General features: G+C 40.8%; 1 protein-coding gene across 23 annotated transcripts in view; it reads left to right on the top strand.

The window, feature by feature from the left end:
* Window positions 1–19,046, top strand: part of LOC124129300 (zinc finger protein 8-like) — a 92,935-nt gene that overhangs the window by 20,222 nt on the left and 53,667 nt on the right. Inside the window, exons 2-3 of one of the 23 annotated variants that reach the window (XM_046492951.2) lie at window positions 3,438–3,752; window positions 6,116–6,500. The exons of 15 other annotated variants lie outside the window; for them this stretch is intronic. In XM_046492951.2, the coding sequence (XP_046348907.2) occupies window positions 3,438–3,748 (311 nt within the window). In that variant the 3' untranslated portion in view covers window positions 3,749–3,752; window positions 6,116–6,500. Of the gene's footprint in view, window positions 1–1,489; window positions 2,608–3,437; window positions 4,088–6,115; window positions 6,501–7,647; window positions 8,519–15,604; window positions 16,188–17,197; window positions 17,598–17,880; window positions 18,814–19,046 lie in introns of those variants that run through there. 7 more of the 23 variants (XM_046492917.2, XM_046492988.2, XM_046492862.2 and 4 more) reach the window with 7 other exon arrangements.

Raw genomic sequence — 19,046 nt, 5'->3', positions numbered from 1 at the left:
ATGAAAGCCAGTTAAAGTTGTTTTTTTCTGCCAAGAATTGGTGCATGTATTAACTCAGTACAGTTTGATGTTGAAATCACTTCTGAATAAACATGATTTTTTCAAAAGTTTTTGTTGGTGTTTGAAGATTATTTTTGGTAATGGTTGCCTGTTTGATACGTCTGCAATAGTATCACATACTGCACTCGCTTCTTGTCATTCCTGAACCGCATGGGTTGTCTGGACTTGATTATTTACACGCATTAAACCACAAATACATATAAACTTCTTTGGTGTGGAAGCAAAAATTAATGTGAAGAACTTATTGGTGTTTTCTCTCAAATTCATAAGAAAGTGAGATAAACAAAATTTATGTGATAGTTGCAGTTCACGTATGAGAGAACCCGTGGGTATATTGGGACAACTTAGATGCCCTGAATCTTATCTCGAGAAAGTGTCTCCGTGTGAGATCAGACTGATCGTCATTCTGCCTCATGGACTGTTGCTCATGCTGTGTCATCATGCCTCACTGTTGCTCATGCTGTGTCATCATGCCTCACTGTTGCTCATGCTGTGTCATCATGCCTCACTGTTGCTCATGCTTTCAACGTGGGCACAGGTGACCCAGTAGTCTAAGGGGTCACAGTTCACTCTGCAGAGTTGTGTCCCTTAGGCTCGCCTGATTGTGGATTTGAATTCCGGTTCGCCCCTATTATGTTTCTAGGTTTGTCAGCACCAGACCCGTGCTCGTGGGTTTCATGAAAGTGGTGAACTTCTGAGACTTGCATCACTTTGGGCAATACTCCCACATGAAGCTGACACGCTTTGGTATAACTGGAATACTGTTAACTGTAAACCCAAATTACACACTCCTGCTATCAAACAAAGATGTGTGTGGCAAAATTCAAAGATAAACAGATCGCATTGATATTGATGGCATCAACACTCACTCCTTCACACATTTCCAACTGTAGCTTCTGAAGATAAGCAGATGTGTTGAGGTTGAAATTGTGAACTTACATTGATTGGCCATGGCTGCCTTCAATATATATGTAGCTTCCATGCTAATTGCAAGTCACTGTGCCACATAAAATTTCATGATTCAATTCTGTCAATTCCTGTTCATCAGAGAAGCATGAGTTTCCAGAGAATTATTTTCTTAGTATCGATAATTATAAATTTGTATCGATACAGCTTTGAAGTTACAAATGTGTCAGTATCACGTTACATGATGACCTCTCTTTGTGAAATACCAACATATTTAATCAGAGCACCCTGGAAAGGCCAGTATTAACGCGTTACATGATGACGTCTCATTGTGAAATACCAACAGATTTAATCAGAGCACCCTGGAAAAGCCAGTATTAAGTTAAGGAATAGGGATATAATCAACTTATTCTTTACATGTGTATACAATGTTTAGATACAACAGCCCGAGGAAGTGATTGAACAAAGTTCAAATCCGATACCATTTTCTACTTATGTCTCCAACATGGGCTTTTTGTTTCAGATGTGCAATATTATGACCGTTCCCTGCTTGCGTTGCCGTCAGTAGATTTTTCATCAGGTGGATATGCTCTACAGAGTTGTGCCCCTATGAGGAATGTTTCAGCCAATCAGTACGGAGCTAGAATCGCAAGCAATCTGTTTCCTTGCCCTGTCTGTGGTAAACTGTTCAAAGACAAAGGGGGCTTGTATTACCACAGGGTGTCCATTCACGAAAAAGTAACATTCACGTGTGTTTGTGGACGAACTTATAACCACAAGCGAAGCATGGACCACCATCATAAAACCTGTGTCATTTTTAACTCCTCAACCAATCAGGGGTGCTGATGCTTGGTTTTCATGTAAACAATACAGTAAACTATGTTTATCACGGACATGCTTATAACAAACTTACAGATATATCAAACTATTTTTTTGGGTCCAGGCCATTTGCCATATATATCTTATCATATAAAGTTGATGGATATGACGAACATGCTCATAACGAAGTAATGGATATAGTGAACTCACCTTGTGGTTCTGTGTGTCAACGATAATGTTTGAAGTGTTTAACAAACTGTTAATCCTCACGTGTCACCATTCTACTTATCAAAACATGTGCAGCCAAGCACGGCTGTTCAGAGCGTCAATGAACAAATAGAAGCAATTGATTTTCTCTTGATTTAAGCACTGACACCTTTCCTCAACACCCACAATTAACAATGGTAACAGTGATTGAAGTGGATATATTCTGTACAATGCATACTTTTGTTATTTATTGAGTAACATGATGTCACATCCCTTGATAAAAGATGTCTCACGGTCGAAATGCGTGTAACGAACGACGGACATAACAGACTAAAATTAGTGGTCCATTTGAGTTTGTTCTAACCGTAGTTTACTGTAGTTGTAAATGTGTGGATGTAGCAGAAGAGGACTGCATCCAAACTGTGTTCACCTTGTAATCTTCCTGTCATGTTTTTGATAGCTGGAATGTGAGTGTATATTTTGTATCTCAAGTTTTGATGATTCAGCGAAAAATGGAATCAGTCATCTCTTGTCCTTACCCTGAACAGTTATTTTCTGTTTTCATTTTGTGAATCTGCAATACCTGATTAAGGCAATACACATGCAAGATTGAAATGTAGTTTGTCTTTTTTTTATGCATTCAGGTTAATAGTTCGTATATGAATTTCGATATTAATGTGAAGTGCCCACAAATGTCAAAGATGTGTCCACCCTTCAACCTTTGTGTGGTGGACAAGACCATTCAGCTCACAATATCCCAGGGGCGGTCGGGTAGCCTAGTGGTTGACGCGTTCGCTCATCACGCTGAAGACCCCATTTCGATTCCCGACATGGGTACAATGTGTGAAGCCCATTTCTGGTGTCCCCCGCCGTGATATTGCTGGAATATTGCTAAAAGCGGCGTAAAACCATATTCACTCACTCTTAATATCTCATACGCCCAGAACGGACGCTTTTCACCTTGTCTTGTGTAATAAAGGGTTTTCATCCCTATTTCTGCTGACTGCCTTTGTTGTCTCGTGTCTGCCGGAGAGCAAAAGGTCGATGGTCCATGATCCATGATCCATGATCCATGATCCCCTGAGTGTGTCATTCCAAAACGTGTTAAAAGATGGATCTTGTTGATACTCTGCCTGGCACTTGTGTTAAGGGGAAAAACCAAGGGCTGGTCGGCTCAGCGTCTGTATACAGTGTCTGAGGTTGGTGTCCCTGTTAAAATGCGGTATGGTGTCTCGGTGGAACACCACTATTCCAAAAAACACTCATTCACACAAACACAGACAAAAAAAACCAACACACACACAAAAACACAAACACATACACACACATGTGCATGCATAAAACCATACTCACTCACTCGTTGTTAATTAAGGAGATATGCAACAGTTGTGTTCACTCTTTCACAACATGGCCTGATTTTCCATCCACTTTTTTGTTTCTTTCAGATGATCATGAATATGGCACATCCCAGATTTCTCTGTCAGCACTGGGTGTCGTTGGGCGAGGGTTTACTCCTCAGAATTTCCCAGCAGTTTTCAACCCATTCCTTGACCTCGGCCTTGCTCAGAAAAAGAAAAAATTCCCATGTCCAGTGTGTCCTAAAGTTTTCAGTGACAGACCAGGGCTATATTTCCACAAGAAGGCTATTCATGAAAAACAGACTTTCACATGTTCTTGTGGGAAGACCTACATCCATAAGCGCAGTATGTCCTATCATCAAAAGACATGTTCAGCGTTCCTTGCAAGTTGTCAATAGTGAGGTACAGGAACTAAGGAACTGCTCGTTGCTGATGAATTAACAGGCTGTTAGATTGAAAAGGCATTTGTGCTGTTCACCCTATTATGTAAACCTTTTGATTTCCTAAAGAGGCATCTGATGGTTTTTACACAATTGTAGAGTTGGATTGGGTTCATTGAATGGTCTTCCGTGGTGGCATGTGGTCCCCTGCACAGCGTACAGATCACAAATCAGGTGACGTCGGTCACGGAGAGTCCTTGGAATGGTGACCACGTTTCGACACTTTGGCTCCTGAGAGTTAATTGGGCTTCGGTTGGTTGGTTTGTTGTTTAACGCCCCACTCAGCTATATGACGGCGGTCTGTACATAATCGAGTCTGGACCAGACAATCCAGTGATGACATCATGAGCATCGATCCACGCAAATGAGATCGATAACATGCATCAACCAAGTCAGCGAGCCTGACCACCCGATCCTGTTAGTCGCTTTAACGACAGCATAGTCACCTTTTACGGCAAGCATGGGTTGCTAAAGACCTATTCTATCTGGGAATCTTCACGGGTCTCTTGGGCTTCGGTCCTGCCTCACACTGAAGCACATGTAACACATGTGGCGTCTCCTTAGGCAAGTGACTTTGTTCCAAATGTGCCTCTCTTTATCCAGCATTGAATGGGTACCCAGTAGGTTGAGATGGCAACGTGGTTGTTTGCCTTCTAGCGCCTTACAGGAAGCTTCGGTTGTATACTCCCTAGGGAGCTGAGAATGATTCTTGAGTGCACGATGATCCGGGGACATGGATAATAATAGCACTTTGAGCATGCCCCTGAGTGCTGTCTAAATATGCGCAATATATATTGCCGATGATGATGATGATGATGATGATAAAATAAAAAAATCCACAGTTACCTTTACTTGTCATAAGATCAAAAGATTAGGTTGTCAGGTTGATGGTGTTGATTGATTTGCATTATGCACACCAAAGCAGATGAGTTGAAAGTGAACTTTATGAAGTCATTTCTTTGTACCACACAGAACGGCCTTAGTGCTCTAGTTGATAGAGAGTCTTTCAGACCGCGGAAGGTCAGAGTTTTGAACCCCGTCCTTGTCATACCATAAGACTGTAAAAGATGGTACTTGTTACCCTGCCCCGGCTCGCTGACTTGGTTGAAGCATGTCATCGATTCCAATCGCGTGGATTGATGCTCATGATGTCAATCACTGGATTGTCTGTTCCAGACTCGATTATTTACAGACCGCCGTCATATAGCTGGAAAATTGCTTAGTGTAAAACAACAAACCAACCAACCAATGTTACCCTGTCTGGCCTCTTGGCAACAAGAGATACGTATTTGACATAATAAGCGCCCAGGGCGCTCTCAAAAATAGAAATGGGGGGCTCTTTTTAGAATGTTATTTTGGTGGAAAAAACAGAGTTGAAAGATAAATTTCATGGTTTATGTTGACGGCCTGAACTGTTTATATACGACAGATATATTTTTCCTGAAATTAATTGCTCATAATTTAGGGTGTATATAACGCATGCGTGCATATTATACACGAATAAATAAGTCTTGTGTACATTGATCAATCGGAAGGGGTGTTAATTGGGATTGTTCACTTGCCAATATATTAGCAAATATCGCCATGGGCGCTTATTACGTTGATTACGGTAATACAAGGACTGGCTGGCTTGGGGTCTGTGTACAGTGGGAGAGTAGGTATCCAGGTTAAACTACGGCATGGTATCTCAGAATGCTAGCACTATAACACTGTCATTAGTACGGACTAGAACAAGCAGCCACACTCACATACATGCATGTGCCTCTATTAGTGCAATAATCTAAAACGCAACATTAAACCCCCGTTTCACCTCGCTTCTCATCTCATGCCTCACAACTTGATGAACAACTTCTGTGGAGTATGGACGGTACTCAACATTGACTTTTTTAGCCTTACAACCAATGGGGGGCACGGGTGGCCCTGTCGTCTAAGGCGCCGCAATTCGATGTGCAGAGTTGCGTCCCTTGAGCACTCCAGACACTTATGATTGTGGGTTCGAATCCCGGTTCGCCCCAATCATGTTTCTAGGTTGGTCAGCACCATACCTGTGCTCGTGGGTTTCACCGAAGTGGTAAACGTCTGAGACCTGCATCACTTCGGGCTTTCCTCCCACATTAAGCTGTCGGGCGGTGATATAACTGGAATACTATTAAAAGCGGCGTTAAACCCAACTCACTCACTCACTACAACCACTGCCTTATGCCTAAACATAATCCCAGGTTTACGATAGTTTTTAGTTTGTTGTCAATTATGTAGATATGTTAAAGTTGTTATGAGTCTATTCAATATGGCCAGATTTTCCATATCAATTTTTGTTTCTTTCAGATAAACATGACAGTTCCCAGATTTCTGTGCCCGCATTGGGTGTCGTTCAGGGAGGTTTTTCACCTCAGAATTTCCCAGCTTTTTTCAACACATTCAGATGCGCACCAGAAAAGAAACAATTGCCATGCCCAATGTGTCATAGAGTGTTCACACACAGAACAGGTTTATATGCCCACAAGAAAGCTGTTCATGAAAAAGTGACTTTCACCTGTTCTTGTGGGAAGACTTACGTCCACAGGAGCAGCATGTCATTCCATCAAAAGACCTGTCCTGCATTCCTGGCCAGTCTTCCACACTGAAGTACAGGAGTGAGTAAGTGAGTGAGTTGGGTTTAACGCCGCTTTTAACAGTATCCCAGTTATATCGCTGCGTGTCAGCTTAATGCGGGAGAAAAGCCCGAAGTGATGCAGGTCTCAGACGTTTACCACTTCGGTGAAACCCGCGAGCACGGGTATGGTGCTGACAAACCTAGAAACATAATCGGGGAACCGGGATTCAAACCCATAATCATAGGTTTCTGGCGTGCCCAAGGGACGCAACTCTGCACAGCAAATAGCGGCGTTTAGACGACTGGGCCACCCGTGCCCCTCTGAAGTACAGGAAACATATGGCAGTGTTTGCTCATGAACTGACTGGTGATTACCTTGAAAAGGCTTTTGTTCTGTTGGCCCTGCTAAGAAAACCTTTGGAGTTCCAATGGTGGCCATGATGTTTGAAGAGTTGGTGTCTGTGAATGGTCTTCTTCTTCTTCTGATGATGATGATGAATATGATGATGATGAGTTTGTGATCTGGTTGAGATTTCTTGACAGGATGACTAAGAGGCAGACTTCAGGTCCACAGTTACTGAATAGATTGGGTTGTCAAGCTCGATTGTGTTGGTTGGTATACTTCATGCTCAGCTAAGCAGGTGTGTTGAAGGTGAAATTGGGAAGTTCTCACATTCAAGATTTCTTTGTATCTCAGACTTGAACAGATTTGGTTGACTGGTATTATACAATGCGTTCTATGTTTATGACTTCCATCACTCGTAATCTTCAGCTTTCATGATATAATGCTAGCATTTCACTCCTTGTAAATGTCTCATAAAAGTCCAATGGTTGCCTCAAATTGCTTGAACTAACAATAGAAACTTGAATAGGATGTTGTCAAGTTCTTGGTGGATACTGAGTAACAGATATTAGGGAAAATTCACTGAGTGTTCTTTCTGAAATGAGATCTTATGGTTAATTATCTTCAACAAACAATGATGGATATTCCTTGAATGTCACGAGAAGAAAAATGCTTTGTTTTTTATTAAGCATTAAATTGAGATCTTTTTGACAGTTATTTACAAGAAAATTGCATGAAGAATAGGTCGGGCCATGTCTGAACTCAATTAGATTTACATATTTTTTCCAGAATGAAAGTTTTCATAAATGTTCACTAATAAAATTCATGTCTGCAGCATAGCATTGTGAGTCGGTGTTTCGTTTGTTGAGTCGCGTCAGAGTCGTCTTGAGGTGACTGAGCTGGTTCTTTTCTTGGTTTCAGGTTTCTCTGGTAGTAGGAATCCTGCGTCTTTCCCCAACCCTTCGTGGGGTTCTTCTCAAAGTGGATTTTCAAGACCGGTTTATGATCCTCTTGGTGCAAAATTTGTCGAGAACATTCTCCAGGGTTTTCAGAAAAAGAGCAAACCATTTCAGTGTAATATGTGTGACAAGTCTTTCAGTGACGAGTCTGGCCTTCATTACCACAAGAGTGCTATCCATGAAGGAGTCACATATCATTGTGTGTGTGGAAAACAGTATTCTCATAGGCGTAGTCTGACCTATCACAAGAAAACATGTGAAGCATATCTTGCACAATTGCATCGATGATGTTTCGAGTCAAGTGAAGCAAGTTCCTGTTCTTTTGATGGTTGTTTTCACTGCCTTTTCATCTTCTTGAAGTGTTGAGTTGGAAATGGGGTACCAGGTTGGCCAGGCTTGAGGTTGTAATATATTAAGGATGACATGCAATTTGTTCTGCAGAGTTTCGTTAGCTAAGTGTACCCAGGGTTGAGAATCTTCTTTGAGAATTTTAGTGACCACAAATTTGTTAAGATCTGATGGCTTCCCCCACAAACACCCCCAATTTATGGACCACGCTCCATTGCAAATAAGTTTCAACTGAAAAAAAAAATATCCATTCTCCTCCCCGTGTACCAGAAACCTAAGATTGTGGGTTCGAATCTCAGATTTACCAGGTTGTGTATCAAGGTTTGTCTGCACCATTCCCATGCTTGTCGGTGTCACCAAGGAGGAAAGCTTCCTTCATCACTTCAGGCTTCATATAACTGTAATAGTCAGTGTTCCCGTTTACCGGTAATTACCAGTTTTTTACCGGTAAAATTCGGCTTGGACTGGTAATTCATGTGACTGCCAGTCCCTGTGGACCGGCAAATAAAGTACCTATAAATTTTTTGTTGTTGAACAAAACATCGGTGAAATTCATATAAGTACATTTTTCGAACAAAGTCAGCTTTTCTGTTACCATCAGGGTTTCCCCTTGTCTATTTCTAGGTTAAATATCCATTTGAAGGGACTTGGTCTTGAAATATTAAAAAACAAAGAGAAAATTGTGACTGAATTTGTGTGAATGACGTATGGATCTAACTAAGTTACTTCAGAGATGACAGGGCCGTCGGGTAGCCTAGTGGTTAAAGCGTTTGCTCGTCACGCTGACCAGGTTCGATTCCCGACATGGGTACAATGTGTGAAGCCCATTTCTGGTGTCCCCTGCCGTGATGTTGCTGGGATATTGCTAAAAGCGGCGTAAAACCATACTCACTCACTCACTCACTCAGAGATGACATCTTTGCACTGAACATGAAATTGAAAGAATTAAAACCAAATAATTTTCATACATTTTGTGTTGTTGTTGAAAGTTGGGACTGGCAAAAATTAGGGGGAGGGGGCTGGTAATTTTTAGAGTTCCTAGTCCACAAGGACTGGCAGTTTCAAAAGCCAGCGGGAACACCGAATTCTGTTCCAAGTGGTGGTCAACCAAACTCATTCACTCAGCCAAAACTGCACCCTGAGACACAGTCTTTAAACATTCTATTAGTGTTGTACTGTGTTTTACTGATACCCACCCGAGATGTACGAATCATCATATTTTTTCTCAGATTGATAACAGAATCAATCTTGTTTTACTCCTGTCGTGTTGCGAAGATTGTACTTGACACATATTGATCCCTGTGTTGATTCATATGGACCAGAACCTGACTGGCAGAACTGAATTTTTAACAAAGTGATATTCAGATTTCTTTTTATCTATATTTGTGTTTCCTAATAAAATCATAAATCGGTTACCATTGTTGTGGGAGGTGTTGCTAACATTTGCGATGGCAAACTGACATATCAGGTCTTACTTTTTTCTCTGGATTTTTGGCCCCAAGATTAGGTTGGTAGGGAGTAAGTTGTGTCAAGCATCACTTGGGGCGGTGGGGTAGCCTAGTGGTTAAAGCGTTCGCTCGTCACGCTGAAGACCCGGGTTCGATTCCCGACATGGGTACAATGAGTGAAGCCCATTTCTGGTATCACCTGCCGTGATATTGCTGGAATATTGCTAAAAGCGGCGTAAAACCATACTCACACACTCACTTATGGGATGGCTTGGTCAAGGTGACTTGTATTTCACTGATTACAGGACCAAAAATGAGGAAGATAAATTATTTTTAATTTTACATTGTATTTTAACATTAATATGTACTAATTTTTAAAAAACCCTCTAAAATTGAGAATTTTAAAAAATCGCCAAATTGAACCAAAGATAACTTAGTTTGAAGTTCTTCGTGTTGTACTCCAATGGACCTTCCAGGGGAAAGTGCTCATAAGTCACTGGTTTATCGGTGTCCTCCCCATTGGCCTACTTCCCATTTGGCCACATTAGGCAAAGAAGCCAGTTATATACAATCCTTGTGAACATAAGAAAAGGATTAATTAATTGTGAGAAAGTTACATTAATCAACTTCACAGAAGAAGCCTGTGTGTAATAACAAGAGCTAATTAAGCTCAAAACAAACCATTTTTGTCAATAGGGGTGTAGGTTGTTAAAAATAATCTGTGGTAGGCCAAATGGGAAAGGTCATTTCTGTTTTTTTAGGCCATATGGGACGTAGGCCAATAGGGGATGCACCAGTTTATCAAGGCTCGATTATATACATGCCGTAGACATAATTGAAATTTTGCTGAATGAGGCATTCAACAGTATGCAACACAAAGGGAATCGGCAAGTTGTGAAATGGCTGATTTTGTGTCATGTTGACGTTGACGGACCGTCAGTCATTTAGAGATCATTCTGATGTAGAATATGATAAATGTGACTTAATACTACCTCTAATTTGTTCAGTCTGTCTATACTGTAACTGTTTGACTCACCATTTGATGGGATACATGGATATTTTATATGACCGTATTCAACGTAATAAGCGCCTAGGGCACTCTCAAAAATTTGAAATAGGGGGCTCATATTAGAATAAAATTTTGGAGAAAAAAAAAAGAGTTGAAAGATTGTTAATTTCGTGGTTTATGCTGACAGCCTGAAATAATACAAAATAAAAGTCTGTGTGTATTATACACGACAGATATATTTATCCAGAATTTAATTGCCCATAATTAAGGATGCATATCACACACGAGTACGTATTATACACGAATAAATAAGTCTTGTGTACATTGATAAATCGGAAGGGGTGCTACTTGGGATTGTTCACTAGCAAATATATCGGCAAATATCGCCGTGGGCGCTTATTAGAGCGGGGTGCTTATTACGTCGAATACGGTATTTATAAATACATATGAGTGATCAACTTTGTGTAACATTGAAAAATATCCTTTTCTCTTCAAGTTTTTGGTGGTATGTATATATGACCACAAGTTTGAGTGGAATTGAGATAATTTTTTGGAATCCCTTTAAAAAAAATATGTTTTATCTGATGATGTTCCATGATTAGTTGATAGATAATGTTATTTGATAGTCATAAAATGTTTCTCCAAAGGCATGATGACCATATTTTCTTGAGTATAGTGCTCACTTTTTTTGCGAAAAAAACCACAGCTGTGTAGAAGGGGGTGCACATTATACATGCCATAATTAGTTTTGAAGGTATTTTTTCTCTCTTCTCCTCGCAAAAACACTATCATGAGCATGTAACAGCAGAAATACCATGTCAACATATCTGGTGATTTTTATCTCAAATTTCAAATTTGTACTGATTAAGTTTCTTATCATCCGTTTATCATCGGAATTCGTGAAAGGGGTACGATGTATTTTTATTCTGAGCGTAATAATCGAGAAAATGTTTTTTCCAAAATACTGAATCTGCTAGAGGGGGGTGCGCATTATGCTTGGGTGGGCACGATACTCAAGAAAATACAGTATTTATGGCTAATAGGAATGAATCGGCTCAACCCGAAAGTGTGGTTAACCTCCAATCTTCATTCTTTTCTCTAGCAATAACCACGGCACAAAGTGTAACCACGACGTGATGTGAGATTTACTATTCTAAGTGGCATTAAGCCAAACTTGTACATGAATCTGATTGCAGTGGCATGTGGCATTTTGTATCCTGCCCTTATTGAATAAATTATGAAACTGTTACTTTATATCTATTTGCAATAATTTTGATAGCTGTATGTTTATTATACTGAACTATTTCTATGTTTATTTTGATGGAAGACGTGGAGCAAGCTGGACTATGGTTTTATGATCAGAGTTACACCCCTTGGGCACGCCAGGAAACTATGATTGTGGGTTCGAATCCTGGTTCGCCCTGATTATGTTTCTAGGTCTGTCAGCACCATACCCGTGATCATGGGTTTCTTCAAAATGGTAAACGTCTGAGACTTGAATCACACTGGGCTTTCCTCCCACAGTAAGCTGACACGCCGTGATATAACGGGAATACTGTTCAAAGCAGCGTTAAACCAACTTATGATCACACTAGATCTGACCTGTTGATATTCCACGAATCAAATTGCAATGTAACAGGCTTGCAGGGTTTTACCTTGACTTACAAAAGTAGGGTTCCAGGGGATCCCCAATACTGAATTGTAAGGGTCCCTACAGGCAGTATGGGGGTCCTGTAAAGTAATGTAATGGTATAGTATGCTGTACTTTTTGATAATTACTCTAGAGCCTGGAATGAATCATTGATCATTGACACCCATAACTGATATTGATGCGCTGTAGGTACAATGAATGTAATTGTGCGTCCCAAGGGATGCAGTATATGTTATTTTCTGTGTCCATTCTCTACATTTGTACGTCCTGGATGCACATTTGTACGTCCTGGATGCTCATTTGTACATCGCGTAAAACCCTGCTCCCTCTGTATGCCACCATTTGAATGTGGAAGGATTATGTTTTGGTTTATGATGGATAAGAGACTACATGATAAATCTTGGCATGTAGAAGTTTAATATTTGACGAATGACAAGATAATACGGATGATCAACTTATTGATTACAATTGTTGTGATGTTTAGATGTTGATATCAAATTCTCCTTCCATCCTGCAAGCCATGTAGGCGGTCGGATAGCCTAGTGGTTAAAGCGTTCGCTCGTCACGCTTAAGACCCGGGTTCGATTCCCGACATGGGTCCAATATGTGAAGCCCATTTCTGGTGTCCCCCACCGTGATATTGCTGGAATATTGCTAAAAGCGGCATAAAACCAAAACTCACTCACTCACTCCATCCTGCAAGCCATGCATGACCATGCAGTTGTAGGTCATCAGGGGTACAGCTGAGGTATTTATTGACCTCCCAAAATATGGGGACAAGTGGAAGTGAACATACTGTATCCAGTACTTTCTGATTGTTTGATCACGCCCTCCACTTCTGTCCCATGTGCTCAATCCTCACGACTAACCGGATCGGGTGGTCAGTAGGGCTGTTACGATTCACTCGCGTATTCGGTGAATCGAACCGTATCCATTCATGAATTGAATTCGTTATTCGTTGCCATTAGAATCGAATATTTATGAATATGCAAGTATGTGCATTTACATACCCTGTACCTAAAAATATCCATTAGAACATAATATATGCATAGATTTCTTCAAAGACAACACTCTTATAATTTTTAATTTGACAGTATTGGGGTCACTGGTCCTTGTTGCATTTGAGAAGATACTACTAACTGGATAAGTGCAGTATATAAATGTATAATATATTTATAATTAACAAACCATGTCAAAAAAATTATGTTAATATTTCACTGAATATCACAAATAATACATCAACTGCTGACTTGTTGTATTCGTGAATTAATATTCGTATTCGTATTCGTTACCCCATATTCATGATACAAATCGTTTTCACCTCATAGTGTATTCGTTTGCAGCCCTAGTGGTCAGACTCGCTGACTTGGTTGAGGGAAGTCATCGAATCCCAATTGCGTAGATTGATGCTCATCATGTCAATCACCGGATTGTCTGGTCCAGACTTGATTATTTAAAGACCGCCACCATATAGCTGGAATATTGCTGAGTGGGAAAATGTTTACGTCATGGGTCCAGGTGGTCCTTTGGGTACTCGGGTCCTACTCTGTACCCACCTGACCTGAGTACCCGGGTTACCCACCCAGCTACGTTAAACAAGAAATTTCATTTTGCTTGGCGTCGATATTAATATCTTCATTGAAACATCACTACAGTTGTAATAAAAAAATTGACCATCCTGGTTTGGATGATTCCGATTCACAGCTTGGATAAGTACCCCAGTATATTGGAGAATGTAAGAAAATAATTTCATTATTTCATAAATTATATACAATAAAGATGTTGATCATGTTACTTGAATATTTCATTATTTTTTCGCATCTTCATCAACAACAGCAGGAGCTCATGATGGATTTTACCAGCTGTTATTGATCGTGTGGTTTCCTAAAATACAATGATAAATTATTGGCTGAAAAAGATAACAGTACGTGTACAGTAATGTGAACTATGAAGAAGTTGCAATCCATGCCAACCCTGACTTATTGATGCCAGAGATTCTAAAATACCACTGAAGATATTTAAGTATCAGTTCACCATTGATTAGCATTTGCGACCACCTCTGTGGTCTAGTAGTAGAGCAGAATGTCGGGGGTCCGATCATGACAAAAGATGTAAAAAGATGGTACTTGTTGTTACCCTGTCTGGCGCTCGGCATTAAGGGGCTGAAACAAGGACTGGTCGGCTCGGAGTCAGTATATTGTGTCTGAGTGGGGTATTCATGTTAAACTGCGGCATGGTATCTCAGTGTGCTAGCACTACAAAATCGGCATCAATCCGGACTATTACAAGCAGACACACACACACACACACACGTGCACATGCATGTTGCTGTATAAGTGTAATAATCTTGAACATGATGTAAAGCGACTCCAAGCATTTGTTTTCATTTTGCCAGGGAAATTGGACTACCAAATTCGACGTAATAAGCGCCCCGCTCTAATAAGCGCCCACGGCGATATTTGCTGATATATTGGCTAGTAAACAAGCCCAATTTGCATCCCTTCCGATTGATCAATGTACAAAGGACTTATTTATTCGCGTATAATACGCACTCGTGTGTTATATACACCCTTAATTATGGGCATTTAAATTCTGGAAAAATATATCTGTCGCATATAAACACTTCAGGCTGTCAGCATAAACCACGAAATTTATCTTTCATCTATGTTTTTTTTCACCAAAATAATATTCTAATAAGAGCCCCCTATTTCTAATTTTGAGAGCGCCCCGGGCGCTTATTACGTCGAATACAGTATTTGAAGCAGGTAAAGCCCCTGGATCCATATTATCTGAACATTTTCTGCACTTACATCACTTTCCTAATTTTAATTCTTTCCTAGCTTTTGAAAGCATGTATGTGAAAGCTATCTCTGCTGCTGCAAGCAATCAAATGGGGAGGAAGTTAACACAAACATTATTCAGTCAAGTTGACACAGCTGTCTATGGTCAGATTTTTATATATCCCTTGATAAGCACACTGTGCTAATGATCAAGTCATGGGGACACACAACTTTGTGAGCAGTGTTCTGTCTGCTAGTTGGAGAGGTCAGGTAGCCTAGTGGTTAAAGCGTTTGCTCGTCACGCCGAAGACCCATGTTCGATTCCCGACATCAGCTAGCATGGGTAGTTGCTCATAATATCGGTCACTGGTTGGCATAGTCCAGACTTTGTTACCTACAGGCTGCAGCCATATGGATGGGATAGTGCTGAGTACAGCATTAAGCAACAAACAAACCACACACAAAGACTGTAAGCAAACGTTAGGAGTAACTAGATTTGTGGTCAGATGCATGCAGGTGCTGGCTCATAATGCATTAGTATGCATTTGGAGATGGATGTCATTCCCAAACCAAAACTATCCCACATTTGTAAGCTCCATGTTTTGTAATGATGTGTGTGCGTTGTTTAGAAGTTAAAGCCAAACCCTTTAGCGATCACAAGAGATCCTTTTTGTTGATTTCAGATCCCAGAGGAGCTGTCACAATACATGGATACAAAGACACATTAATGTTCCCAACCTCCCTTAACCATTACCTTCCAACCGTGCACCAGGATCCTCTCCACAGCATATCTAACCTGTCTCTCGGGCTTGAGCTTGCTCGCTCGCCTCACCACAACACAGCTAAAAAGATATTTGCTTGCCCTGAATGTAGCAAGACTTTTACCGCCTATAGTGCGAGGCTGTACCATATTGAGGCTGTGCACCAGAACAAGACGTTTGGCTGTGTGTGTGGACGTGTGTACAAGTACCAGCCTAGTCTGTCCAAACACATCAAGTCATGCCAAGTGTACATGGCCAGCAAACTGGGCACCTGAGATGGAAATCGAATTCAAATTCAAATTCAATTAAAGCATTTATATAGCGCTACTTATCCAGATATACTCCTTGGTCAAGAGCGCTCAGTCGTATGCTCTTTTGAAGAGGATGGTCTTGAGTTTTGATCTGAAGGTGTTGACATCTTCAGATCCCCTGACATCAATGGGCAGTGCATTCCATAGAGTTGCACCTGCTTTTCGGAATGTTCTGTCGCCATATGTTGTTCTGCTGGTTTGTGGAACAGCAAGCTGTAGTTGGTTTGCAGATCTCACTGTTCGTCCAGGTTGGTAAAGGGCAGTGAGTTCCTGGAGGTATACTGGGGATAACCCATGGATCGATTTGTAGACAAACATGATCAGCTTGAACGCAATCCTGAGTCTCACAGGTAGCCAGTGCAGCTGGAGTTATATATACTTCCCATGTTTACTCTGAACGTTCTATCTTAGGTTAATGCCCTGCCTTGATGACATGCCCATTCCACAAAGTTACAGAGTTCCCATTGATTTTCTAAAAAAAATTCCACAGTCCTGTGGGCATTCCAGGCTAGAATGGGATGCAAAAGTTGCTTGAGAACTTGATCTATGTTTAATATCTACTTAAAGCTTGCATAAATCATGCCCTGTGATACCTGCAAAGTAAAATTCAGTCTCAGAATCAGATCTTAGTGCCCGCAGCTGCTATGCAAAGATCTGAGGACATCCCATTACAGATCATGCCAGAATGACCTATCCTTCCTTTGACCGGAAGTTGCCATTAGCCAATCAGAAGGCAGCTTTATCAAGATGTACAGCACTAATTTCAAAATGGCTACTTCCATTGCTGACTTAGATTTAAAAAATATTTTGACAAAGTTCTCGATTCAAAATTTGAAAACTTAATAAAAGAAAATTCTGGAAGTCTCATAGATGGCCGAGATTGTATGTCAATGTTTCCCACAGGCAGTGGAAAGTCTCTACCGTTTTAAACATTGATCCCATCGAACCGAGAGATGCTGTGTTTTAACCTTTTCCGGGTTGCATGATTAGAAAACACATCAGACTTTCACATTGTCATTATAGTAGAGACTCTCTGATTGGTCAGATGAAAGGTCATTCTTATGTGACCTTTTATGGGATGTCCTCAGCAAACACTAAGATCTGATTTTAATGAGTTTGGTAAACATTTGGCTGTGTGGGATAATGTGGCAGCCATGCATACTTGAAAGCAACTTTTCTAGACTTCACTTTTTGTTACTTTCAGGTTGGCATGGTTACGAGAGTGTTGGTCATCAAGGGCATCATGGGCAGGGGGATATCTACAGGGGTCATCAAGATTATCATTCTCAATCCCATGGTCATAGATCCTTTCCTTGTCGAAAATGTGACCGCGTCTTTGCAAGTCATGGTGCAAGACACAATCATATTGTAGCCATCCATGATAAAGTGCAGTTCACATGTGTGTGCGGGAAGGTGTATGCCTATCGTCAGGGCATTCTGCACCATCGGAAATCATGTTCAATGTGTACATGACACAGACGCTTAAGGGAGTTAGAATTGTGTTAGAACTGGTCTTCAGCAACCCATGCTTGTTGTAAGAGGCGACTATGGTTGTCGTAAGAGGCAACTATGGTTGTCGTAAGAGGCGACTATGGTTGTCATAAGAGGCGACTAACGGGATCGGGTGGTCAGGCTCGCTGACTTGGTTGATGCACGTCGTCGCATCCCAATTACGTGGATCGATGCTCATGATGTCAATCACTGGATTGTCTGGTCCAGACCCGATTATTTACAGCCCGCCGTCATATAGCTGGAATATTTCTGAAACAACAAACAAACAAACAAGTATACAATGAAGATCGTGTGGTCACTGATGACTTGCGACTGTTGTCTTCTCCGTACACAGCTCTGAAAGCAACATAATCCAATGCTTTTTGTTGCTTTCAGATGAGTACGGCACATCTGTGGGGTTTAATCAGCAAAGTTCAGATGGAACCTATTATGACGCTGGAAATGATCGAGATCAGAATTATTTCCTCAACCCGTACTCTGAATGTAGCTTTGTTATACCGAGACAGCCTCGGAGGCCGAATGTTGCTATGGGTGGGAGACCATTTCCTTGTTCCAAGTGTGAACGAGTCTTTGCTAGTCAAGGAGCTAGACGTAACCATGTTAACACAGTCCATGACAAGGTGTCTTTTGCATGTGTTTGTGGAAAGGTGTATGCTTACCAACAAGGGCTGATTTACCACAGGAAGACCTGCCCAATGTGTGTTTGACTACTAGTGGAGAATATTAAACTACTAGAGTCAATAGTGAAGGGAGGATTTAGGAAGGGCAGCGTATCATTTAATGTTTTGTTTGTTGTTTAACGCCACACTCAGCTATATGACGGCGGTCTCTAATCGGGTCTGGACCAGACAGTCCAGTGATTGATATCATGTGCATCGCACGCAATTGGGATACGATGACATCAACAGCCAAGTCAGAATCCTGACCACCCAATCCAGTTAGTGGCCAATACGACCAATAGGAAGACCAATTCTAACCGTTTTCTAATTTCTGTACCGTTTTCATGTGGGCATGTATTGATGACCTGACGTTACAATTGTTTCCATTGTTTTCAAGATTTGGTGATCTGAGAGAATTTCAGTCCAATTTCCCATTCTTATTTGTGACAGTACTGTGAAACGCTGCTGACCTTCTGGACAATAACTGTTGGGAACAAATCTTATTTTTTACTTATTTATGATTTAGGGAAAAGTTATGAACGTAGGACATTTCTTGATGTTTTTGAATTTTTTTTGAAAATTTGAATATATGATCTGTTATGATTTTGTGAGTCAGCTATTGATTATTAGTCCTAAGGGAAAATAATAATTTGGTATTTTTTCTATTGCTCTCCCATGACTGGTATTGGGAAAGTAATTTAAATTGGACAAGATGCAAATTGTGTGTCTATGATCCCTTTCATTTTATGAAACTTGGGAGAAAATGGAGACCAGTCCCAAACTGTGTTATGTCCAAACAATGTGTTTAATCTCCTGCTGTTACAAGGAACAAATAAATACCTCTACAATACTGCTGTCTTTCCTGTCCTCTGTGGCTGTGTT

The sequence above is a fragment of the Haliotis rufescens genome, unplaced genomic scaffold, assembly GCF_023055435.1.
Source record: "Haliotis rufescens isolate VD_foot unplaced genomic scaffold, xgHalRufe1.0.p SCAF_9, whole genome shotgun sequence".
Lineage (NCBI taxonomy): Eukaryota > Metazoa > Mollusca > Gastropoda > Lepetellida > Haliotidae > Haliotis > Haliotis rufescens.
Note: the sequence above shows the minus strand (reverse complement) of the source record. Positions and strands in the feature narration are given on the sequence as shown.